The sequence below is a fragment of the Chrysemys picta genome, chromosome 1, assembly GCF_011386835.1.
Source record: "Chrysemys picta bellii isolate R12L10 chromosome 1, ASM1138683v2, whole genome shotgun sequence".
NCBI lineage: Eukaryota > Metazoa > Chordata > Testudines > Emydidae > Chrysemys > Chrysemys picta.
In genome coordinates, this window is record NC_088791.1 from 14,985,878 (window position 1) to 15,012,242 (window position 26,365).

Genomic DNA, 26,365 nt, shown 5'->3' on the forward strand with positions numbered 1-26,365 from the left:
TCCTTGAGGGGCCCATTTAGGGAACTGGGGTAAAAATCTGTCTGGGGATTGGTCCTGCTTTGACCTCCTGAGGTCCCTTCCAACCCTGATATTCTATGATGTCATACATGGCAGAGCCAAAAGTGCCAACATAAGAGCTGCAAACAGTTAAAAATAAAGACACCCTAGTTTAGGATGTGCAGTGTTCTATTTATATCCAAGACCGTTTAGTTTATTTTCTATTTTAAGTCACAAACTGTAACTGGAAGTTGTCATCTCTCAGATGTATCTGTTTGTCCCACCTATTTCTCTCTCTGCCTTTGATCTGCTTTCTTCTACTTCTTTTTAGCTGCTGGTTGGATGCTATTATGATAGGTAGACCCTTCCAAATAAATTATTTACTTTGCAGAGGGGGGCACGTCTGAAATCACAGCATAGCCAGTTATTATCTGTTTCAAGTCAAGAATTTTCTTTCAAATGTGCTGATTTATCATATTCAAAATGGTGATTTGCCATGACTTCACCTTATTTTTTTAAACTGGTGCAAAAGGAGTACTGAAGCACATGATTTAAGAAACCTTTTTTTAGTTCCTTCTGGTGCCTCTGTCCTCCAGCTGCTGAGATGCACTGCGTCAGCTCTGTCGAATGGGAGAATGCTTCTCCTCACAAACAGAGAGGCAGAGCTGCAGCAGGACCACTGGCACCAGCTGTGGTAGGAAACTTAAAACAAATCATCTTCTCCTAGCGCCTTAATAATTATTCTTATCATTTACACAGCACTTTACATCTCCCAAGTGCTTTACGTACATTATTTTATCTTCACCACACCCCATGTGAAGCTCATACACATACAGTAAGGCTAGCAAAAATTTCTTACATCACCCAGTCTGACCTGCATTTTGTCACTTCCATTCTTTAGATAGGAAAAGTAGATAGAGAAGCTAAAACTCTTACCCAAGGCCCTAAAAAGTTAATGCCAAATCTGAGACTGGGAAGTTTCCATTCCTCTGTCCTGTGTTTTTACACTAGAGGACCATGGTCCTCTTTCCCTTTGCTTCATTTTTACCACAGGAGTTTGAAAATGTGCCTTCTTCAGCTGGGGTGTTTCATCTTAGCATAAAGATGGCAACCCTAGCAACTGCAGGCATGTATAGTTTGCACAATGCACCAGTACATTTTCTCTCTTGTGCATGCTCCGTTATTTTCAGGGTGGAGTTCCATGGATTTATGAGATGAGCTTATGTCCTGCAAGTGCTGTAAAAGGAATACAGTTTAGATGTTTTCATCATGAAATTGTATCCAGAAATGCCTTGATTAGGAAGTCTGTCTTTGCATAACAATGTTCTGATTGTTTCTGGTAGGATTGAAGAAAGGTATCAACTTGTGGGCGTGTGCATAATAGAAGTAGTGATTGTCTTGGATTACAATACCAGAAAATATTGCCCTAGGATAAAAGTAACTTCTGAGGTTGGGATATGTTGCCTGATAGCAAAGGTTTTAATTGGAGAGCAATTTTTTCTGTTATTGTCCCCAAGAAAAAAATGGATTATTAGTATTTATTTTTTGTACACAGCAGTAGAAAGAGACCCCAGCTGAGATCAGGGCCCCATTCTGCTGGATAGGGTGACCAGATGTCCCAATTTTACAGGGACAGTCCCGACTTTTGGGTCTTTTCTTATATACGCTCCTATTACCCCTCCCCCTCCCCCCTCCCGATTTTTCACATTTGCTGTCTGGTCACCTTAGTTCTGTAGAAACATACAAGAAGAGACCATCCATGTGCCATAGAGCTTCCAACCTAAATAGACTGTATAAACACAATGTGTGAGGAGAAACTGAGGCATTGAGAGGCAAATTGAGTTGCCCAAGGTCACACACAGGTCAGTTGCAGAGCCAGGAATAGAATGCAGGTCTCATGACTTCCAGCTCATTGTCCTATCTACTGGGCTATGTTGCCTCCCATCATTCATGATTTGGATTTTTTTTTACAAAATATTGGCACATAAAGACTTCCACAAAGAAAACATTGTGGTTCCTCTCCCAGTGAGGACGTACAGAAAAATCCCACTGAGTTCAGTGCTGGCAGAATCAATCCCTCTGCTCTGAAGTATAGTGGTGCAAAGAGCAGGTTTTTCAGTTTTCTGGCAGTCCCAAAAAATTAGGGGGAAAAATAGCTTCAGGTGAACTCAAAACAAAAAATTTTCCAAAGAGATTTTGGGAAACCAAAAAGCTGGAGAGAGATTTGATATTTTTTTTTTTTTGGCGTCAAATGAAACCTTTCATTTCGATTTTGAATTGAAAAAATAATAATTCCCCCCCCAAACTGAAATGCTTTTTTTTTTTTTAACCAAAACAATTTGGCAAAATTTCTGAAATGTTGTAGTCACCCCAAATCTCCATTTTGTTTTAATGCCAAAAATGTTCAGCCAGCTCTACCCTAAAGTTCTTATTGGCACAAAGACTTCAGGCCGTCGGAGTGGCTCCCATCAGTGGGAGACTTCAGAGGAAGCAGTTGGCTGCTCTTGGTGGTGGTAGAACCCGGGTGAACCATCCAACTCCTCTCCCCAGAGAGATGCCAGAAAGGACAGCCATGTCACTCTTTTGAGTGGGATGTTGATTACCTGCTGCCTGAAACTTTGTGTAGTCACTTCAACTAGTGCAAAGTGGGTGTAAAATGCTGTCGCATCAGAATTCTAGCTCTTTACAGTATCATTGTGTTCATTTTGCACAGAAGTAAATGACAACACAAGACAGCGCACGATCTGGCCTTGGTTGGCGTTGTAGGTTCCTCTTGTGGGAAGGTGTTAGATAGTGTTCTATCTATCTTAGGCACTGATATGGCTTATTCCATTATTATAGTAGCTGATGACTTCACAGTCTTTAATGCTCTACCTTACAACACCCGTTGAGGTAGGGCAGTGCTATTATTAGCCTCATGTTACATATAGGAAACTGAGGCACGGAGAAGCTAAGTGACTTGCTGAAGACCACGGGGGCAATTTGTGGTGGAACAGGGAGTTGAATCCTGGTGTCCTAAATCTTAGGCTGATATTCTAACCACTGGACCATCTTTCCTCTGTATGTGATCAGATGTAGGTTGGTGCCCTCCACATGCTATTTTGCCTCTTTATAGGGAAGTAGCACAGTTTGTTTTGGACATATAAGTCTGTTTTCTTAAGCAATCTGAATGATTAAAAATAATCCAAGGGGAAGTTACAGAATATAGGCCAGTCCCTCAGCTGGTATAAATCGTCCTTGCTCCATTGACTTTAGGCTGGTCGCCATGAAGCCTTTGCAAGTAATTAACATTGCCACAGCATTCAGTTTATGCAGCACAGTATAATTAGTATGGGAAATGCTTACATAATTTCTAGGAGTCCTGTAGTTGCATTAAATACTAGCTATACGAGTTATAAAGCTTTTAATGGCTACCACTGCATATATTTGTGTATAAGAATCTACAGTATATATGTAGAAGTTATATATGTGTGATCTGATGTGTCCATTAATGGCTATTAGCCAGGATGGGTAAGGAATGGTGTCCCTAGCTTCTGTTTGTCAGAGGGTGGAGACGGATGGCAGGAGAGAGATCACTTGATCATTACCTGTTAGGTTCACTCCCTCTGGGACACCTGGCATTGGTCACTGTCGGTGGACAGGATGCTGGGCTGGATGGACCTTTGGTCTGACCCAGTATGGCCGTTCTTATGTTCTTATGATGTTAGTGTTAAGTGTTGTATTTACCTTAAATTCTATACCTGGGATTTCATCCTGACAGAAACCAAATAGCCCGGTGCATCTGGTTTAATCTTCCCTTAAGCCATATTATTTTAAAGGCACTCCTGTTTAGTATGTCATGCAATGGAAAGGTTGTTTTTTATCTTTTACTGTTACCACTTAGTGGTTTTTGCTTTGCTTTCTTTACACTGTGGATGAGCCCTTTCAAAATCCTTAGACTTCATTTTCCATAACTGCTACTTTTCCTTCCATGTGGGAGCAGAACTAGGTTCAGTCAGCTACCCAACGCAAGCTGCGTTGATTCCATAACTAGGCCCAAAAGACTCTCAGAAGCCATTTTACTCAGTCCTGAAAAGAAACCACTGTACTTTCAACTGGTAGTGTCTTAAGATGGTGATTCCTCCCGTGTTTTTGGACAATTGTAGCAGTTTATTAGCCAGTGCCTGACATTCACCATTCCGCTGTACATTCTCTCACATACCCCAGAGCTTGTAGTACTCTAAACATCAATTTTATGAGTCTGAGACTGGTCTGGACCAACCCAATCATCTTGTCAGGTTACAGCAGGCAAAAGTGATTTGGAAATGGAAAGCATTGGTGCACCAATACAGAGCCCAGAACTTCACCTTGAGCGAGGGAGAGAGAGAATTTAAGGTGCCAGTGAATCTAAAGCACCAATCACCACAGCCTGAAATGGCAGTACTGGAGCTAGTATTTTAGGATTTAGTATTTGGGGGTTGAGTTGCAGGACTTGTCATGGTGGCATAGCATTGTCCCAGCCAATTCTCATGACTGCTGCATGGATTTTCAGTAAAAGCTAAATGCGCAATGCCTTTTAGTGCACTTTGGAGTACGTACTTTTAACAATGAAAATGCGCTATTTGTTTTGCAGTAGTGCCTAGAAGCCTCAGTCGTAGACCGGACCCGATTGTGCAAACACAGAACAAAAAGACGGCCATTGCCACAATGAGTTTACAATGTGTAAGGGCTTTTCTACACAGCAAGTTACTGCCTGACAAGCCAGGGTATGAATCTACAGCACCCCAGCTTGCTGTGCAGTATCTTGCCCTGTAGACTAGCCCTATGTACAAATCTAAGGACAAACCTTTGCCCACCATAGTATCATGTTCTCCTTTCACTGAAGGTGAGAACCCACCATCGTATTTGCTGGGTTGGTGACTGCTTCCCCAGGGCCCTCAATCTCCTCTCCCACCCACCAATGAGACCAAACCTATCCAGTAACACCAAACTCAGTAAGGGAATCCTCCAACTGTGAAATTCTGTTCAGCTGCAAACAGGGATACGCTAGTGAATAGTTCATACAAGATACCGATGTGTGGTATAAAAAGGGGGACTCCCAGGAAAAATTGTAAATCAAAACACACCTGAATTTTGGGAAATTTTGAGATTCAAGTCTGTCTTTAGCTTAGTGTGCAAGGCATACATCAGGCCCTTCAAATAATTTGAGGTCTGATTCTCATTTTCCCCAATAGCTCTTCGCGCCACTCTGGTAGCATAAAGGGGACCTCATGGAATTGGTGCCCACTTTAAGATCTATTTACACTGCCAGAGTGGTGTAAAGAGGCCATAGAGTGAATGAGCCTCAGTCTCTTGGTGTTTTAGCAGGCTGAGGGGGAAAAACCCACTTATCTACATATCTGGTGAAGACCTTAAATACGTGAGATAGAGAGGAGATATAGCGGTTTCTCCAGCGATGGCATGAATGAGTCCAGACGTGAAAGTACACTTCATTTTGACCCCATTGGAGACTAGTGATTAAGGGCCACTGTTTCTATTGAAGTCAATAGCGAGGGTCCCATTGACTTCAATGTGAATAGCCTTTGGCCCTAATTGCTTTACAGATGTGACTCTGTGGTCTCTTTCACGGATTGAAAGTGAATAAATGCAACCCCTAATGGCTGTGCAGCGATGTTTGTAAAAGCCGCACATCCACATAGTCACCGGTGAGAGTGAACTAGGTCATTTGCTAAGGCTTCAGAGGAGTTGTGTCCAGCAGGAAATGGCAAAAGCAAACTGAAAACTCTCCAAAGGTCCCTAAACTCTCAAATCAACAATCCTCCGTTTCTCTGATCAGGGCTAGTAGGTCCTATAAAGCCACTCCGCCTCGAACAGGGTGGGGAATGAGGGGGAGAGTGAGAAATCCTACTGTGTATCCAAAGCCCCAGAACGAGAGCCTAAGCAAAATCCCTTAAAGCCTATCCAGCCACAGCCTCTGTGCCGCGTTATTGATCATTCACAAGGCAAACAAAAGATGCACTTCATGTTTTCATTTCACCAAACAGAATAGGAAACTCATTAATTTATTTTTTTGAAGGGGGGGAGAATTACTAATTTTTTTATGGTAATTAGGAGAGCTAACACCAGCCAGGCAATAGTGAACGCAAACAAGACCCCTATAGGCAGCAGAGTGCATTAATGTAAAATATGCCCAGACAACATAACTTGTCAGAGAGGATTATTTCTGCTTAGTGAATCTGCAGGGGCCCCTTTGCTCCACCACTCAGCGTCTGACTAGAGAGAGAAAGAGTAGCCATTAGTGAGTAGCAACTGTGGCATTGATGTTTGAGCGCACTTCTGAACTGGCTTTTGTTGAGAATATCGGTGCAGAAAGCATGCGCTGTCCCAAATCTGCTGTTACTATGAGAAATGAGGAGCTGCTTTTAAGGTATGTTGTCTCCTTTGTTTAATGTGTGCTTTCTAGTTGCCTGGGCCCGCTGCAACCATAATCATGCTCTGTATTAAGTAGTTTCCCTATTTAAAAATAATAAAAAAAAGACAGAGGGGCATTGCTGTGTGCAAGCAGCATTTCCACTAGTTACAATTGCATTTAACGTGTCTGATGACCGATGTATTAAGAAAAGCAGGCAACAAATATAAAAACAGCTGAAAGCTGGTTCTTCTTTTATCATCTCCTTTGCAATATTTCTGCCTGATTCGTTATTATGCATTGGGTATGGAATAAATATGGAAAGATACTCCATATTAGAGCTAGTGCCCTAAGTACCACTTTTAATTTTCACTTAGTCTACATAAATAGCCATGAATGCTCTACCTCATCCGGATCACTTGAAGCTGTTCAAAAAATGTGTATATATACATGTACGTATGTGTGTGTGTATTCTTAACGTACCATAGTGTAGTGGAGAGCAAGAGGCGGCTACCTTTTTCAGAGGGAGAGACACAGAATTATGCTAGAATTGGCAGCCTGCTTTGAAAAATGTAGTCTTTTGTTTATTTGCTAGCAGACATGGTAGCATTGAATGCATCTTTTGGTCTGACAATGGGACAGCTGAACAATGGAGCTGTCAAACTAGCTTAATGCATGTCTGGGGCTTCTTTTTTTTTTTTTTTTCTTTCTCAGCCCTTTTTTATTTTTTATTTGTATAGCTGTATAATACGAAGCGTTGTAGCATTACTTGTTTGTGGGTTTTTAAAATTTGATATCCACTGTTAATAGTGGGGGTTTTGCATCTTGTAATTATGTCTGTTGCATTAAGTTGGAGATTTATTGCTATCTTCTCCTTTAACTGTAGAGAGAAAACTTACTGATTCTGAATGCTTACAAAACTGATGTCCATCTGGCAACTACAAGGTTACTGGACATGTGTTTACAATATTTTATGTCTGATCATTTTAACTTTGACTGCTATGTTGATGTCCACTATTTTTACATTTTGTTTTTGGTAATGAAAACTAGCTACAAAAATGATAAAGCAGACAGAGATATATATCATTTTTGGAATCCAACTGTTAGTATTACGTTAGGATTTTTAAGGTCAAGCAGAATAATTTACATGGATGATTCCTGTCCTAAAATCTAACAAATTATTACATATAACATTTTTTGAATTATCCATCTATTTATTTGGAAAGACCTTGTTTAGGATTAGAGTGTTGAAGAAATTTTTGTTTTTGGATTTGGACGTACTCTTATAGTCTCGTAAAATACAGTGTTATAAAAAGAAACTCATTTACCAAGCTTTCCAAAATCTTTAAATCATTTCTCAGGACAACTGCATATACTTTAAATGAGTTGTCAATAGTCTAGAGTTTCTACAACTCTTGAAGTCTTTAAATAGTTTACAGATTAATTAACTATATCACTGGCCTTGTTAATATAATAAAAATGTAATCACTGAGTGGATTTACTAATAGAAAAGATTGATATGCAGCTGTGTTGTTTGGCTTTTGTTTAGAACAGTTACTTTAAAGGGCTTGTTTTTGTTTACTGCGTTCCCTTGTGTTAGTTTTATGAAATCATACCGATGTTTTGAGGAGAGTAAATGATTTCTTAAATAAGGATATATTGCTGAGAGAGAGCTCAGCAGCATACATTTAAACAAAATTATTTTACTGAAGCCATTCAGAGTCCCTTGTGCTTACAGTGGTTTTTTTCCATTTAGAGATAAAACAAGGTGAACAGATAAAATGACAAGTCATGAAAAGTGCATGTGTTTAACTTAAAATAGAGGTTATAACATAGAAAACTTTTGCTTGCAGGACATATACTGCACTCAATCACCATAAAAGTTAGGCATGGTGTTTAACATGATGAGATCATGCTCAAAGCCTGCTATAGTCACTCTCTTCCTCCCCCCCCCCGTACCTTAGAAGAACTTTTTCCTTCCAGAGAAGTGTTAACTAGTCCCTACAGGGCCAGTTCTTTTCTGCCCAGGACTGTGCAGCTGGGGTGAGGTATCTTTTGTCGAGTTACCCTCACGTAGGCAATGCATTCTAGCAGCTGCTCTTATCATGGTCCCTTGAGATTATCAGGCAAGAAAGTATGTGATAGCCTGCTTCAGATTTAATGTAAATACTCCATTAATAATCACCAAAGCTGGGTGCTAATGGCAGAATGGCAATTCTCCAACTTGACAAGTCACTAACATGTCACCTGTACAACATATCCAGCTTCCTTTGTTGGGGGATTTCGATTCCCAAACCTGTTTCTAAACCCATACTTCATAATGAGTTCATACCACACTGCCACTAGTATATTGTTTTGCATATTTTGAGATTAGGGTAATTGATAAAACGCAGAGGAAAATATTCTATCTAATCAGTGTTCATCTTGTCCAGAATACTCCAGTGGCATCATATAATACTTTATTCAGATTAAATTAAAACTTGCAATACAGACAAAACTCCTAAAATATTATCCTTATTCTTGTGTGGATATTTACTGGGTCATTGCTCTTTTAGTCATGTATTTAATTATTTTAACAGCTATGATTGTGAAACAGGTTCCTAGTTTCAGAAGAATTTTCAGGTAGAGGTCTCCGGCAGTAATACTTCAGGTGTCTTTAGCTTTAACCGGTTGTGAATGGGTGAGATTCAAAGAGCAATGTGGCACCCTGAAGTTGGTAAACTTGTCAACATCTCTTCCCAGAACAGTGACAAGATAGCTAATTCAGACACTGAAGTAAGTAGTTGTTTGTTTCTGCAATGACCAAGTGTAATGCCAGAAGGAATTACAGTTCTTAGACCAATCTAGCAGAGCAAGACTAGCTTGTGTGTGAACCTGGGAAATGGCTTATCAGAGTGCCGTAAGAAGATGGTAGCTGAAATGTAGATATTTATTAGTCTGTAGTCTCTGTCTGTTTTCTTCAGATTCATGAACTACCATCTCTAACGTCAAATGTGTTAATATTCTCTTTGTTAAATTAAAATAAAGCTGAAGTGTTTATCAAATGTAAGTACGTAAGATTGCAAACTGTACCTTTGTGGCTGAAAAACAAAGGACAACGTTCAGTTAATATTCATATCTAGAACTTTTACTGCAAGTGTAGATTATGCTTGAATACTTAAGAAGTCACTCAGGAGTGAATCAATACTAATTATTGTAATCAGGAGGGTTAATTAGCTGAAGATGCTGCTGATGGAAAGTTCATTGCTTTCAGCCCTGAAAACTCCTAAGTTGATGAAATCTGAAAGCAAGATGCCTAAGAGGACTTTATATCGAGAGTAGTTTGGCTTTCATTTGGCATTTGAGGGGCTGGTTCTTTCAAATAAGAAAACATAGATGTTTTGATTTTATCTATAGAGGAAATGAGAAGATGCAACTGAGTCTCTCTTGAAGAGCTTTCTGTAATAGTTTCTAATTGGATGCCTTTTAGGTAACCAGAAAGTCTCAGTGTAACCTTCATTTGTAGATTACCTAGACATTAATATAGATAACCCTATACATCTGAAATCTTGTTTCAGCAGCTTTATTGGGTATCACTTTACCAGTTTATTATTTGGGTCTTTTTACTGTATGGTTACACAACTTAAAAAAAATCATTGCTTTTTGTCTGCTCTGCCCTCTAAGATACCAGTCACATTTGTTCTGTAGAAATGTATTCAGCTTCTCTTAATTAAAAGGACAGTTATTAAATTACCTATTTGTGACTTCAAGGTATGTGATATGGAATAAAGGCTGAAAGGGAAAAAGAAAATTTTCTTCATGAGTGTTTTGGGATTCCCACACTTCACAGAACAATTGTGTTTCTTAAAGTGAACATCCTTGAATTCAAGATATATAAAAGCTTTTCTCACAAGTGGACGGTGAGAAGTTTGGGTTTTCCCCCCCCCTATGGTCATATCTGTTAAGATTACAGTCCAAATGAATCCCTGTGTTTATTTGAACACCCTGTCAAAAAAGCCCACTAGTAAAGTGTTGTTTTGAAAGGCAGAAATTCTTTCTCAAAACATATCATTCTCCGCTCTCTAATGACATTAGAGAGATTATCTAGTACAGGTGCTATTTATCTTTGCTTTCCTATGACTGTTTTACTGCTTCCAACACATTTACTTGTATGTCAGCTGTATAAAAGGTAACTGAAAATGGCAGCTGTTGAGAAAGCATGTCGCCATGCCTGGAATGACATGCATTATCAGGGCAGCATGAGCTGCTGGCACTACAGCCCATTTCTACTTGACCTGTCGAATGATTGGCTGCCTGGGATAGTGATGAATCACTAGAGTTTATGGAACAGGACTGCTGGCATTCCCACAGAGGAAATCAAAACTGGAATTTTCCTCGAACACTATTGTCGTGGCAAAATAACCCCCAGCTTTTTGTTTTGCTTTTGCTTATTTAATCCTGCAGCTAAAGCAAATGTCTCAGTTAAGCTCATTTTAATGCCGTCCTTGGCAAGCTAAACATGGTGCCAAGGTTACCTATCTCTATTAGATGGAGCCGGAATGATTGAAACCCCACATCGGAGCACTCCCAAGTGTTGGAAAAGCTGGGATCTGGATTTGAATTTGGGAGGTTCAGCCACATCTTTATTTTTTTTATTGGTGTTTACTGAGAGTGACTATCCAGGAACTGGCCCAGTGTATGAGTAACATCTAGGAAATGTCTTTGTCTGGTGTGAGTGTCAGGTGACCATTTAAAGGTCTGATATCCGATGTTCCATTAGTGCTGGGACTCATGGTATACACTTTAGAAAAGCTGGGGCTCACAGTTTTTTGCTTGCCCATGATGTTTACAGTGTCTACCTAGTTCATAAAATATGAAACCTAAAAAACACATTATTTGGACTACCCGGTTTATCCTCTGAGTCTTGTGCTTGTGTGAACCTTCCAGTATGCTGAAGAGATTGAGACGGTGGGTCACTAGCTGCTCTGCAAGGATATACCCATGTGAATATGCTGCTTGCATTTCAGTGTAACCAAGTTCTAGTTTTGTTTATTTCTACATGCAAAACACCTGGGCAGTCAGCTAAATACATCACTATTTGGCTCTGGCAATAACTTTCAGTTTTAGTCCCCATTCAACTTTGTGATCCAAGGGCATGGGCACCTTTTTCTTTTTAAATACATATGCCTGTAGTCGCTATTGTACTTTTTCATCTTCTTCTGAGTCATTCAGAAATTGCTTCTCTTAGGGGTAGGATACCTGAGTGCATGCATAGCTATGATTTCAGCCCTACCCCTCTGCCTGCCCTCCAACATTTCAGAAGCATTCTAGGGACAACTTCTGCCATTCAGCCACTAGTTGGTGCTTGCACCCCTGAACTGTCTTGTCTGACTTCTAGGTGGGTGAGGAGTAAATACTGCACTCATTCTGGAACATTCCCATGATAGCAAATCAGCAGGTCATCTTCAAGAGAAGCCTTTCAGCATATTGCTAGTCAGTAGCCTGCCACTGGTGAATAGAAATGGGGATAACTGGAGAAAGAAATAAAGGGTGTGGAAACTTCTTATCCCACCTAACTAATTGAGAAGAGAGGATAAAGCTGCAGCAACCTGACGTAGACCATTAAGACAACGATGCCGCTTGCACATGTGAATAGCTGCACACATTATAAAGAGATGTGGATGTTATGTTACTGAATTTAAGGCCTGATCCGGCAGCCACGCTCAGTCTGCATCTGCAGAATCAGGCCCCTGCAGAAAGGAAATTCTGTGAGTGATCAGAAAAATCTAAGATTTTATGTATTCATTCTTACCGACCTTGTTTCATCTATAAAAGACCTTTGGTTTTATTTTAGCCTTTTTCCTAACTAAATATGACGGACGTATTTTCAACCAAAATATGAGGAAAAGCTCACTCTACAGCTTGGAAACTTGTCTGCAGCATTTCAGCCCACATTTAATTTTAATGAGAGAGTTATATAACTCCTTTTAAAAATCACAGATATGAGCAGTCCCTGGACTGCAGCAGCAGCGTCAGGTTTTCCCCTGCAGTGCTGTTCAAGTGAATCATACAGAGAGACTTCTCTGTGAAAAGTTGATATATGCACATTTTATTATTTAGTGAGATCCTAAAATGTACCAGTCAGAGCTGGCCGAAAATTTCCTGATGGGAAAATGCTGATTTGTCGAAATTGAAACGTTTTGTGGGATTTTGTCAAAATGTTTAATGGGAAACTATCAAAATATTTCATTTCTATCTCCGTTCCACGCTGTTCTTTCCAATTTGATATTCTGAATTATAATATAAATGACATAACGATAAATTAAAACAAAACATCAAAGCTAAAGCTTTTGACAGCCAGTAAAACTAAACATTTTTATAAAGTTGAAATGAAATACTCCATGAAAAATTCCAGTATTTTGACTTTTTTTCGTGATAAGGGATGGGAAAAAAAAAGTCAAAATCTCAAAATTTGCCATGAGATGGGAATCCCAAATGTTGACCATCTCCAGTACCAGGAGTCTCATCACCAACAGGTTTTTAATTGGAAATGGGAGTTCAGGAAAAATTAAAGTGAGATCCTCTGTTTAGAAAAATAATCAAGGGAAAAGGGTGTAGCTTTCACTTAGAACGTCTTGCAGTTTTTGTACTGCCCTTCCTTTTCACTGCAGTTGCCTTGTTCTAGTGGACTTTGTCTGTTGGAAATAGCAGTGTCAAATGAAGATAGATTTTATATATATCAGTAGTAGTGTAACTTTTATTTCTGAGCACCCAGGTGCGTGAAACATAATTCACAAACCAAAAACACCCATGGAATGCCCTGTCCTAAAGAGCGCACAATTTAAGAATAAGATAAGATACAGCCAATAACAGCAACAAATGATGAAAAGAGAATGAGGTGAAGGAAAGGTGGAAGTTACATTAGTCATGTCTGTCTAGCCAATCAGATGGGCTACACAGACATCTTGGTAGTTTAACAATAGAGGTAAACACTTGAAATAAAATCCCCGACCCGATTTGCATCTTGTACCAAAAAAGTCTGGTTGGGTCCATGTTCTTTTCTAATGTTTCTCCCCCCCACCATCTTCCCCTTTTGATTCCATCCCATATTTTCCCTCCTACCTTTGCCCGTTCTTTCATTGATGAGTTCAACCCCTCACCCTACACGCCTACTGGTTTAATTCAGTCCCTGCTCACTAGCTACTCGCTCACTCTCGCCTCCCCCACATCCACCCCCAACAGTCAATCTCCCAACTGCACAAAACAGCCCACAGAATCCCAAGCAGCCAACATATCTTAGGTGATCCTGGAGCTCCACTTCTCTCCTCTGAAGGGAGGCAGGGACTTCTGCACGTGTTGAGGAGGGGTGGCCCAGTTTACAAAGCCAGATCTTCAAGTCCTTCCAACAGTGCTTAATTTGTAATGAAAGAGGTGCCGGGGCTCAAGCAATTAGGTGCTGGTGTTCAAGCAGTTTTTTTACACATTCTGACTGATGCAGCAAGCCCAGAGGTGCTGGGGCTATGAACTGCCAAGCCTAGAGGTGCCGGGGCTCAGCCCTGGCAAACCCTGGCACAAATTAAGCACTGCCTCCCACCTCAGCCACCATAATATTATTCCATTTCACTTGGGAATGGACTAATACCCAAATTCAGCAATAATGAAGTCCCATCCTATGTTTCTTCTCCATCACTGTCTAGAAAAGAGGCTTTTTTTTGCTCAGTGAATAGAGCAGCTGTTACTTAGTAGGAAATCGGAACTGCCCAGTGCAAGCAGAATCCTAGATTTCTCTCCCGGATAAGCAACGGCTGTTCCATTCACTCTGTTGCTAGGATCATTCAGTGCTACTTGTGCTGTGGGGAATATGCCAGTTATAAAAGGACTTGATGAATAACTGGGTTATGGGAGGACTGGGGGTGAAAGAGAACAAGGTCTTAAAAATTCTCTCTCTCTCTCTCTCTCACACACACACACACACACACACACACACACACACACACACACACACACACACACACACACACACACACACACACGTGTGTACGTAAGGAGGTATGCAGCAGTACACACAAGTAGCACCTACACTTCAGCAGTAATGCTTTTTCCTAGCACTATAAATTAGCAAAGGGATTTTAGAGCCCAATCCTACATGGCATGGTCCCAAAGAAGCCACTGGAACTACTGTAGTTGTGGTACTAAGCGCTACATTCAGTCGTAAACGTTTGCAGGATTGGGACCGTACTTTGTACAGATGACTGTTGACAATATTTGCAGAACATAAGCCTGAGTAGGAACCATTTTAGAGCCAAAGACCTTTTAAAAAACCTCCTTAAAATGCAAAATGGGATGTTAATGTTTGCCTTTTGTCATAAAATCTTGCCTAATTGCTTTAGAAAAGATAAAGTTATTACTCTACAAATGGAACAAAGGCCTTATACCCACAGTCTGATGAAATCACCTTTGCATCAGTATAAAACAGGAAAACAAGAGTGAGTGGGAAGTTTTACTATAGCAACCAAGTTTACATAATATCATTGTTTTTCAAGCGAAGGCTCTAGAAATGCTTAATTCAAGGTACTGTACTAATTTTAAATGACATTCATTTCAGCGAATAACTAATTACGGGGGAACAGACCATAGAATCAGACAAAATCTCTCAAGTACCTAATGTTTATTGGTATTTAAATTGCATTGACTAGACCAACCAAAAATTGATTTTATTTTTTTTTTAAGATCAAATAGTCTCTAAGCACTTTTTAAAAAACAAAACAAGAATAATTTTAGACAATTTTAATTTAAGAATGTGACGCGGTAAACGTGTTTTGATGCTGGTTTAAAATGAAGAGCAAGCCGTGGAGGCATAGAAAAAACCCATACATGAAGTTTAGGGCCTGATGTTGTTATACAACCTCACTCCCAAAAGTAGTCCTGAATCTCTTCAGGAATCAGCTGAAAATTAATGAATTACTCTGAGGAGTAACGGTTTATAGACCCTTTGATTATGCCACACAGAGAAATAAATGTGCAGCATTTGTCAAGCTGCATTTATAATAGTTTTGTTGATTCTCAGTAACATTTAGGGAGAATAGAGTAGAAGTTATACTAATTTTACAGAAAGAAAAAGATTACTTATCTTAATGCTTGTTTCCCTCCCTTCCTGCCCCTCCAGAGATCTGCTACAAAATTAAGCCCTTACTCACTGGGAACCATGAAACGAAAGAATTAATTACCTGCTACTATGTACACTACTACTTTCTAGCCTGTGGTCTGTGTGGCACGGGTGTTTCTTTGTGAAAGATAGTGAGCATTTTACGTGCATAGTATAGAGCTGCTTGGGCAGATTCTTATCTCACGTACATGGGTGTAAATCTGGAATCACTCCACTAAAGTCAAGGGGGTTTGCTCCAGATTTACACTACTGTTAGGGAGATTAGATTTCTGTTAGAAGTTTGCTCTGATGCCCAAGATCAGCTGAAGCTAGAGCAGTGCTCGCTGGCCTAGAGGGGAATAAAGTAGTATATTTGAATTCTCTACACTGCCTTGTGGGCTCATTATGTAATGAAGTCATTCAGAAACTTTCCCTTGAAGTGCTTCCAATAGTAGCATTTCCTGTGTTCAAAAATGGATGGGAAGTTGACTAAAAGAATGACAATTCAGTTGGGGGCGGGGGGGAAGAGGGGTGGCGAAGCATGAGCACTATGCCAGTCTTGACTGAAGGGCTACAAGGGGGCTCTGCTTGATTTCTCACAGACTGAATTAGAATCAAAGGCAATGATGTCAGAATGAGCTCATACCCTTGAAAGTGATGCAATGCTTAGCAATCCCCTTTCTTCCAATTTGCTCTCTTGTGTGGGTCTTTCCTATAAAGACAGATTTTTACATGGCCGAGCTGCTCTAGAATACTTTCCATGGACATAGTACATAGTTCAAAGAACTGTACAAACAGTGACTAATCCACAACATTGTGGGGTAAATTAGTATTATCCTCCCCATTTTACAGATGGAGGAACAGAGGCAGAAAGATTAAATGATTTTACTAAAGCAGCCAGGGCCGGATCCTGTTCCTCTGAAGTCAGTGGGCATTGGATGGGGGCCTACCACAGTGGCATAGATGAGATTAGAACCCAAGAGTTTCTGACTCCCAATCCTGGGTGCCTTCCTCTAGACTAACATAAACTATACCAATTGAACACAACAGAGACTAAATCAGCCAATAACTGATGCTCCAAAAGACCATGTTATATCTATTGTTTGATTTATATCTATTGTTTCTATTGCTGTGAAAATTAAAGGGACCATTCCATTTTTTTCAATATTTTTCAGTATTTGATAGCGATAAGTTCTGCCAAAGCATTCTTTCTCTAACTCAACAGTATTTCTTAATATTTTTTTAAAGTAAGTATTGCGTGAGCATGTGCTTTGATCACAGAAATGGAGTCAGTATTAAAAGTAACAGAGAACCGTGGTTGTAATATTGCTGTGTGAAACACTAGGATTTTTTTTTCACTTACCCTCTGGGTACTACATTAAGTGCATATGCAGCCTCTACATTATTTATATTTGGAAATTAAATTCCTCAAATACAGCTCTCTCTCTCTCTCTCTCTCTCTCTCTCTCCCTCCCCCAATAAGCTTTTCTTGATTAAAATCTCCGTATCCTTTACAGAGTGGGTTTCCTTTTGTATTTGACCCTGGTCCTGCCTCTAACTTTTAAATAGCAAAAGCAAATGTGCTTTGAAAAGTGTGTTACACTGTAGTTGTTAAATAAAGCAATAACCTATGCACTTGTAATGCTTTTGCTATGACCTACTTACATACTACTTCACCCTCCTTATAGTATGATTAAAAGCTGCTTTGAATCCACTATTCCCTCAAGGGATTTGAGGCTAGAATTTAACAAACTGCTGAGAAGGCTTAAGTCAGTAAGAGGGCTTCCCTACAGCTTCTTCCAGCTAATTCAAATGTAATTAAAAGGAAAATAAATATTTCAAAAGAACATATGTTTTAATGAAGCATTTTTAAGCATTCATACCTTAAGAAAGGGACAAATGTATACAGATCTCCTTATTTCATATGCAGATTTTGAACAAAATGATTTGTGATTTTTTCCCCCCTTTGATGCAAAGAACTGATTTACTTAAGGTGAAATTCTTTATTCATTAAGACTGTCTTCTTCCTAAATGACCCATGTAAAGTTTGAGGGCCAGGAATCTCTGTATTTCTCTGAAATTAGAAGGTACCATAAAACTTTGTGTGACAGGAAGCGCGTGGGTGAGGCTCCAAAAGGTCAAATAGTGATGGAGACTTCTTATTTTAAAGAATATCTTCATCCTCATTGAGCTCTCTGCCTGCTTCATCAGGGCTAAAATCTGTCTCTTCTCCAGTTGCAAGATTTTGAAATTGAAAGTTAATCCAGCTCTACTCTAGGCTGGATTAACCACCAGGAAGGCCTCAGATCAAAAGACAGGTGGCTGCAGCCAGCCGGAGAAAGTGGTACTGACTTTCCTTCATTTCTGTTTCACACTGATTCTTCTGCCACTCTATGGGTTTGCTCCCAGGATGCTGATGAAGGTGGTGTAAGGACCTATATAGAACTGCTTAATAATACTGTGAAGTTATTTCTTCAGGTTTATGGCTCTCCTAGGCAGATCAGAGCAACAGCTTAGGGGAGCCCTTTTTCTTTGGAGCTGTAAAATAGGCAAAAATTCTAGCAGCCTGAGGGTTTTTCTTTCTTTCTTCTATTTGGAATGATAAAACGTCTTAAGCAGTGAAATAAACTTTTTAAAATTAGCCCCTGTTGTCAGATATTAACAGTAAATGACAGTTGGCCCGAGTTATAGCATGTTTAGTATTGATCAGCGGGAGTACATTTCAGTGTAAAATTTGAAATGCTAAAGATTAAATGTTCCCCATGTAGTCCTCTTTTGTTACTTCATTTTGTTTGATTTTTTTTTCCCCTCAGTTATATCCAAAATTACAAAATGTAAAAAAGAGACTCGGAAAGAGAAGAAAATACAGTAGAAATAACAAAATTGTCTAGCTGGAGTCCTCAGATCACCCAGTAATCTTTGTAAACATCAATTATTTTGCCAAGAGCTGCATTGCATTGGAGCAAACAAGTATAAGGACATAAAGGAAAATGTAGACAGCTTTTCACTTTGTTTGGTTTTAGTAATTGGGTGAGTGTGTATAAATTTCTGTGCGTGTCTTGATTATTTGTTTTCTATATCAGCTGTGCTGAACTCCCAAGTATATCAGTGGGGGGCAAGGATTTTGGCAGATTTATATATCAAATGATTGCCATTGTTATTTAGACTGACTACTTTTTATCATGGTTAGCAGAGAAGATATTTTCACCCTTCATATTTCTATGGGCTGCTACCATAAACCTGAAATGGCTGTTTAAGCTTAATGGAAGCCAAGACTTGGCTGTGGGAATTTTGAATATATAAAGCCATTACTGAGGAACTAATTGTCTTTCTATTGTTTCAATGCTCCTGATGGTTTCAGGTTCATATAGTAATTGTCTTTCCACCAGTAAATGGCAATTTAATGTTCTTACTGTGAGAGCTGTTTGTGTTTTAACTAGCATGTTTTATAAATTTCAGAAGTGGAATTATTTTTAACAAGAGGCTCAATAACAATATCGAGATTTGTATTTACATGGAACCATGCATTATCCTGATGTAATATAATTATGTGTGTGTGTGTGTGTGTGTGTGTGTGTGTGTGTGTATATATATGTCCAAAACATTAAATTGTATACGATTGGCAAATAAATTAACTATTAGCAATGTAATGAATATTGGTTTGAATATTTTAATGGCTTTTACAGAGTTAATGCATTTTACTTTTTAAAGTTTAGTTAGATGAAACTACATGCTGTGTTAAATGGAAGTGGACCTAAGATTTTAACAACAAGAAGTCAAGTTCCTGAACTACATTTTATGTCATAATTGCTCTTACTGTTTGAAAATGTAAAAGATTAAAGGAAGTGAGTGCAATTAATCTACATACAGATTTTCTCAGTTTCCAGTCGTTTTATAAGGTTTTATCTCGCCTACATTCTTAACATGCATTTTCCAACCCATTGTGAACACCTACAGAGGTGCATGGGTTAAACTCTAGCTGCAGTGGAAAAGAAGCTCCGCCTCCCATTTCAGCACCTGGTGTTCTATAGACAGTTGCCTCAGCAGTAGATTTCAGAGGGGATTGGAGGAAAACAAGAGGGGGAGAGAATGTGACAACTGCTGACTCTGGCTGCTGCCTTGGGGAGGCCTCTCGCACCTGTCCCTGCCTGTCTCTTGGCCAGCACAGTTGTTGAATCAGACAAGCATAGAAACATTCTTATTTGCCAGACCAGAACGGTGTGCACAGAAAGAACATGACTTCTTCATTCAAGCTGGATTTTCTTCCCGAGATGATGGTTGATAGCCGTTTGCTAGTTTCTGACAGAATGTAAGTAGAGATTCAGTTGCCTGACAGCGTACAGATATAAAATTGAGCTCCTCTGCCTCTAGTAACGGAGCTTTTTGACATTCATATTTCTTAGAGGGTTGGGCATATAAACAAAGCACTGGGTTTGCCTCTGACTTGCTGCTGGAAGTCTCTGTGAGGAGTGTTTAAGGGAGAGTAAGGATTTTTTCCCCCGGTCACTTAAAATTGCTTTGTGATTTGTAGTTTGCTGGCCCCCCAGAAAGGCAGCAGATGCATGTTTGATATTTAGTATTCTGAGGAGACAGACTGATAACGATGGCTCAGGGAGGAGGAAGAGAAAGATAAGTATGATTTTTATATTCTGCTGATGCAATATGGAAAAATGCACCCAAACCTCGCATAAATAAATGCACTCTTATGCCCAGTGGGAATTCCGATACAGGATTTTTGTCTTCTGCATGTATCATTTACATTTGGTGTTGGTATGCCATGTTACTTATTCCCTTCAGTAGTATAAATAAAGATTCACTTATAAAAATTAACCACTAATCCAGCTTCAGATTTGCAACGGCAATTCCCTTTCCGATTCAAATGAAATACTAATGATCAAGTGTAAAAATAGCTAGGTGTAGCATAGGGCAGAAATTAGAGGCAGTTTTGTCTTAGTCCCAATGGTTTTATGGTAAATATAGTGTTAATTAATGTGAGGATGGTTGTTTCATATGTAGTGGAACCACTGATAAGATTTATTGGAATATGTGAAGTGCTGGAATTTCAGAGAGAAAAGTATTCCTCTAATTTATATCTGTCCTATTAATCTTGATCTAAAAGTTTCTATTATCATCCGGTTAGGGATTGTCAAGTGGTGAGTATTTTCATGTACTCCGGGCATGTAAAATAAAAAGAGAAAGAAAGACGTAACCAATTGATGAAATGTATGAAAATGGAATACCATGTTATTGTATTAAACATTCCTAAAATGCCTTTTATTTTGATGTTTTTTCTTGTAGTCAGAATGCTAAACGTGTTGAGTTCTTTTAGAATCAAGTAAGAGGCTTTGCCGTTGGCTATATACCATATCTGTTCCGATGGAAGCAGTGCTTAAGTTTAAAGTGTAAATAAAGCTATGTATGTGAAGTAATGACTGCCATCTACAACTTGCTTTTCCCAAATCATCTTGTATATTGCACCCTGTTGTAAGACCATTCTGAGTTTTATTACTTACTTTGCTGGCAACAAACTTTCTTGTAAGGTGTTATGTTCTTTCCCTAGTGTAAGAAGCTTTTTGAGTAGAAGTATTCAATAGTAGCCAATTGTTCAAGCCTCTGAGATTTAATAAAAGGGGGAGGGAGGAAACCTATTTCTTGTGGATGACCGATACCATTCCAGTAATTTCATTCACTGTGAAGAATGGCTAAGTGTTTGCATAAATGACCAAGTCCAGTGTCTCAATTCAGATAATCTTAAATTGAAATAATGAATTTCTTCTTTGAAATTTTTCTTTAAGAACTTGTCTTTGTTAACACTAATCCCTTGCTGTTTAATTTGAAAGGATCTATATTTCTCTCCTTTTACATAAATTACCTTGTAAGCATACGTTAATGTGCAAAGTTGCAGCCTAAACATTCAGATAGCTTCTCTAACAGTCTTTTGAGAAGACCTGTCAAAGCCAAGAATTACCTTGTTTTCATCATCTCAGCTTGATTATATTTCTACCTGCTCTCCTTCCAGTCAGTCAGAAATGATATTGCTAATAAACATATTTGAACTCCCTGGGTCTGTTAACTGAATTTGATGATGCCCCAGTTGTCACTTAGGCTTATGTAAATCTATCTTCTACTTGCCCCTTGCAGGGTGAGTACCATATCAAACTGTTCCTTCTGCAGCTGACTTTGTACATTTCTCTAGGAAACTCCTATCCTGTATTCTAGAACATCTTGAACAGAATAATCATTCGGCAGATGCAGGTCCTATTGCGTGTCCAGAACAATACAACTTATTTTAGACATACTTCACCCTTTTCTAAGCATATCTCCAAAAACTCATGTCTAAATGATGGAGAATTTTTGGATTTTTTTTTATGCGATTTATGCTGTTCTTTTATTTGGAAACTTTAGTCCTCTAAGTTGCAAGTATTGTTGTGTATTGCCTGTGGGAGGAGAATTTACTTATTTACTAGATTTTATTGACCAAATTATGACAAATTCTCGAACTGTTGCTCCATCATAATAAGAAACCTTTGCTTTGCTGCTGATCTAATAACTGTGAAGTTTTATGATTTCAAGGGATCATTTGCCACGCATATACATAAATATTCAGACTAAGTTGGTATCTGCTAAGGGAGAAAAATTCCTAAAAGAATTTTAAAATAAATGAAATATGGAGGCTTTGCTTCACATAGTTTTAGAGATTGATTGCACACGATGGGCCATTTGTCATGTAAGCATATTACCCTTAAAATGGCCTGTTCCAGACATCCAGAGTGACACCATCAGAGTATAAAACAGTTTCAACTTTTAGCACAATGTATTGGAGAGCATACACAAAGTTATCATTTTAAACAAAACTTTTAACCTTGCCAGATGACCTTCCTATAGAACATATCTTAATTTGGTCTTAGCAAGAAGGAATTTCCTATTTTAAAGAATAATAGCTACCAACGAGCAGATAAAAATTGGCAGTTTTATTCACTTGATCCCTTTTAAAAAGTTGAAAAATTCATAACTTTTAGTGTTTGATTTTGTAAAGTAAACCAGCACAGTACAGTACCAACTACACTCCCAGAACATCTATGTACTTAACAGGTATCTATAAAAGAATTTATTTCTTCCTTCTACCGCTCAATCTCATCCTTCAGTTCAACAAGTAACAGAGAGAACCACATTATTTTAATAGTTGTCAATGCATTTTTAGTAGCTTATTTGAAAGTTAGCTGACCTACTTGATAATTATGGGTTATTTACTGTATTTAATAACCAACAAGGTAAGAAAACTTACCACTTTTAAATACTGCCTTTTTTCTTAGTACTTAATATTTTTTTCCCTGACTTGGGAGGTTTAAGGAAAATATGACATTTGGTATCTGAGCTTACCTGTAAACTAAAAGGTCCTACTTGCTTTGATGTATTTTAAATAATTAACTAAGAGAATCAAAACAACCTGCAAAATAAGTTAAATCTGAATCAATTTTGTTAAGGAATTTGAAAAATTCACTCATGGGGGGGGGGGGAGAAAGGGGTTTTAAAGACATCATTAATGATATTTCAGATTCAAAAATATCTTGGTTTTGGGCAGTGTATGGGAAGTTGGACATTACTTCTATCATGAACAGATTGAAGAAAGAACTTTAACTAGTTATTGATCTACCTCACAATAGCCAAACAACTTCTGATCTCTTGTATGACAACCTATTCATGGTCCACATGCATTGCTTATTTATATGTAATGAGCAACGTTTATTCTTCAAAGAGAAGGCCTAAATATACATGAATATTTTGAAAAATAAATTTGTTAACTTATTTACTAGATTATAGTTCATTAACTGAACTTGCTTAGTGAGATACCTCCGTATTCAATTTGGGATTCTAAAGTGACTTGCTGTGAAGATGAGATTACTGAGAATTTCTTAGAGAGATCAGGCTCCATTGGCTACTACACCACCACCAAAGATTTTTACTTCTGTAGTGAAATTTGAATTACATGAGATAGCTTAACATTAGTATTATTTATTATTACTGACTAGAGGGACAAACTTGGGTTAACTTTCCCTTTCGATGGCTGTGAATAAAGTCATTAAAGTACATGATACTGATGTCGTCAGAGGGGTCTAGAATAGGGCCACATGCAACTGATTGGGTTCTGTAGCAAACTGCCATAAATTATCCATTAAAAAACAGTCTTTGAATTTGTGTCTCTCTCATCTCAAGGATGTGTCAAATTCATATATACGTACAATACACTAATTAAGCAACCAGTGAGGATACATTTTTCCATAGACCGGATGAGTCAAATTCATATATACATACAATACACTAATTAACCAACCAGTGAGGATATATTTTCCATAGACTATATTTTTGCCTTACAAGGCATTAGCTAGACAGAATTTCATAAGAGATTTCATTATTCACGTGGAATATTTGCATGTGCATGCGCGTGCACATACACAAAACACATTACAAATAACCTTCAGTGATAACTCCATTCTGTAGCATGCCATATTAAAGTGAATTTAATAAAAATGATACCCCATTTGGAAATGACACTTATAGCCAAAAGTAATCTGTTTGCTAGCTCATTTCATGGTAAGACATCAAAACATGAATTGCCAACTGGAAACGTGTATGTTGGTATCAGCTATTCTCTCAGACCGTAACCTTACCCTGTGTTGTTATCTTGGAGAACATTTCCCCCTTTGATCTGGTTAGTGGTATTATTTTAATTGTTATGGCTTGCTTCTTAATTGTAGTTTGCTCAGTTGAGATTACTTTGGTGTCCATTGATGGAAAGCAAAGAAAAGGAAAAAATATCCTTGAAAGAGCAGATAAAAAGCTTCAGAAAGGACAAAGGATCTTCAGATAAAAACCCAATAATTAAGATTTTATTTGGTCACTTAACATTTTTTCTCCTACAATTTTTCTAGCAGCCTTCCTGTACTAACAATGTTCAGTATCTGATAAGTCTTATTAAAATATATTTTTCCAGTAAGATCCCTCACATCATATTAAAAGTCACACAGGTTTTTTGTTTCTACTTCTTGTTATCCAAATTAAACACCAATTATTGATTGTTTAAAAAAAGTTTCATAATTCTAAATATTTCGGTTAATTGTTTGATATTTTATAGTCCTCTTGGCTAAGGAGATCAAGTTTCATAATTAATCCCAAATGTTGTTTAAAAATATTGCATGGGAATGATAGAGGAGAAAATTATGCAAAAATATCTCAGCTTTTAAAAAATTCATGGAATGCAAGGAATGCATTTCAACAAGAAATGACCCTCTGGAGAATGAGAGAAGTCACTGATGTGGTACAGTGCATGCATATCATCTAAACTCTTTATGTCCAGTGTGGAGGGACAAGTCTTTTTGTTTCAGCAATCCCACATTTCCTATAGTGCAGCATTATTTTTCTGTTTGTATAATCAGAAAGTGTGTGTTATCTTCTGGCAGGATTTTTTTTGATGGTGGGGGTTAGGTAACAAGCGAAGGTCACAGAATATAGAAAGCTTCAGTGCTACTTCTGGCAAAGCTATTTCTTGCGGGGGGGGGGGGGGGGAAGAGGAGGAGAAGGTAAACTGGAAAAAAATCCCTTGATAGATATAAGAAAAATGCAGGAACTAGAAAGCCTATTTAGAAAATAAAAACTAATTAGAGCAATAAATGTGATGCTCTCAGGTAATTGTGAAATAATTATTCCCCTTTAGAATCATCATTGTATAATTGCTTCACCCCACATTCCTGTGCTTCTGTATTCAGATGTGAAGTGATGGAACCACTTGTTTCCCTCCAGGATTTCATTTTTCATTTTCAGTAAGCTGCTGGCTTTCTTTGTAAAGGTTTTCAGAAATGTTTTTGGAAAGCTTTAAGCTGTGTTATGTTGTGTTGTGTTTTTTTTCCGTGTGGTGGTAAATGTAAAAGGAGAATGGCAGATGCTGAATTATTCTGAAGCTATAAATTCATTCTTATGGTCCAGATAAATCTTCCTGAGATTTACTCATGCAGTTTTATCCATCCAGTGAGTTACAGATTTGTAATCAATTTCTCCTTATCTGTGAGTCTATATTACATAAATATGACACTTTAGTGATGTATTCTCCTTGCTCACAGCTTGATTCTTGAAAATCAGCTGACAATAGTCAAAATTATAACATTAATAAAGAAGAGATATCTGGCCTTCAAAAATGACATCTGAAAGCAGCTTCTGTTTTGTGTTAAATCTTAATTACTGTATTTAAATGAATGCCTAGATGAGCCAATTCACAAAGGAGTTACATACTGTACCAACAGTGCTTGTTGGCTTATTTTTCCTTTGGATTCAAACAATTGCTTACATTTAACAGGGAGCAAGGATGGTCTCTTGCCTTCAAACCACAAGACTGAAAGGCAAAATATCTTGGTTCTCTTCCCTTCTGTGCCAGAGGCTTAATTAACTTATCTTTGCCCTAGTGTCCTCATTTGTAAAATGGGGATAATAATACTTATCTCATACTAGTGTTGAGAGACTTGGGGCCTGATTAAAAATTCCATGAAAGTCGATGGAAATGTTTCCATCAACTTCCAAATCCTTTGCATCAGGCCCCTAATTGAGAGCCAAGTCAACGTGACATAATGAGCCACTGCCTGGTGTAAGGGACAGCACGTTGTTGCAGCTTGAGAAGGAGATTGTAACTCATTTTCCCTGCAGCTCACGAGCGGGAGTAAGCTATACTGGGTCTATATAGAAGTACATCAGCACCACTACGTTGCCTGGAATACTGAAAGGGGGAATGGAACCTTCCCTTTCCTGCCTTGCCCAACTATGCCGAGCCTGGTTCCCTTCCTGCACTGCTAGCCACCATGCAGATGTAA

At 38.5% G+C, this 26,365-nt stretch overlaps 1 protein-coding gene across 49 annotated transcripts in view; it reads left to right on the forward strand.

Annotated features, from left to right (window-relative positions):
• CELF2 (CUGBP Elav-like family member 2) overlaps window positions 1-26,365 on the forward strand; it is a 777,520-nt gene that overhangs the window by 470,276 nt on the left and 280,879 nt on the right. For 5 of the 49 annotated variants that reach the window (XM_065550806.1, XM_065550674.1, XM_065551623.1 and 2 more), the window contains exons 1-2: window positions 6,265-6,403; window positions 7,272-7,330. The exons of 19 other annotated variants lie outside the window; for them this stretch is intronic. Coding sequence is in view for 20 of the 30 variants with exons in the window: in XM_065550919.1 (XP_065406991.1) it covers window positions 6,297-6,403 (107 nt within the window). In the remaining 10 variants the exon portion in view is untranslated. Of the gene's footprint in view, window positions 1-6,185; window positions 6,404-7,271; window positions 7,331-19,538; window positions 19,819-26,365 lie in introns of those variants that run through there. 25 more of the 49 variants (XM_065549987.1, XM_065551494.1, XM_065550323.1 and 22 more) reach the window with 12 other exon arrangements.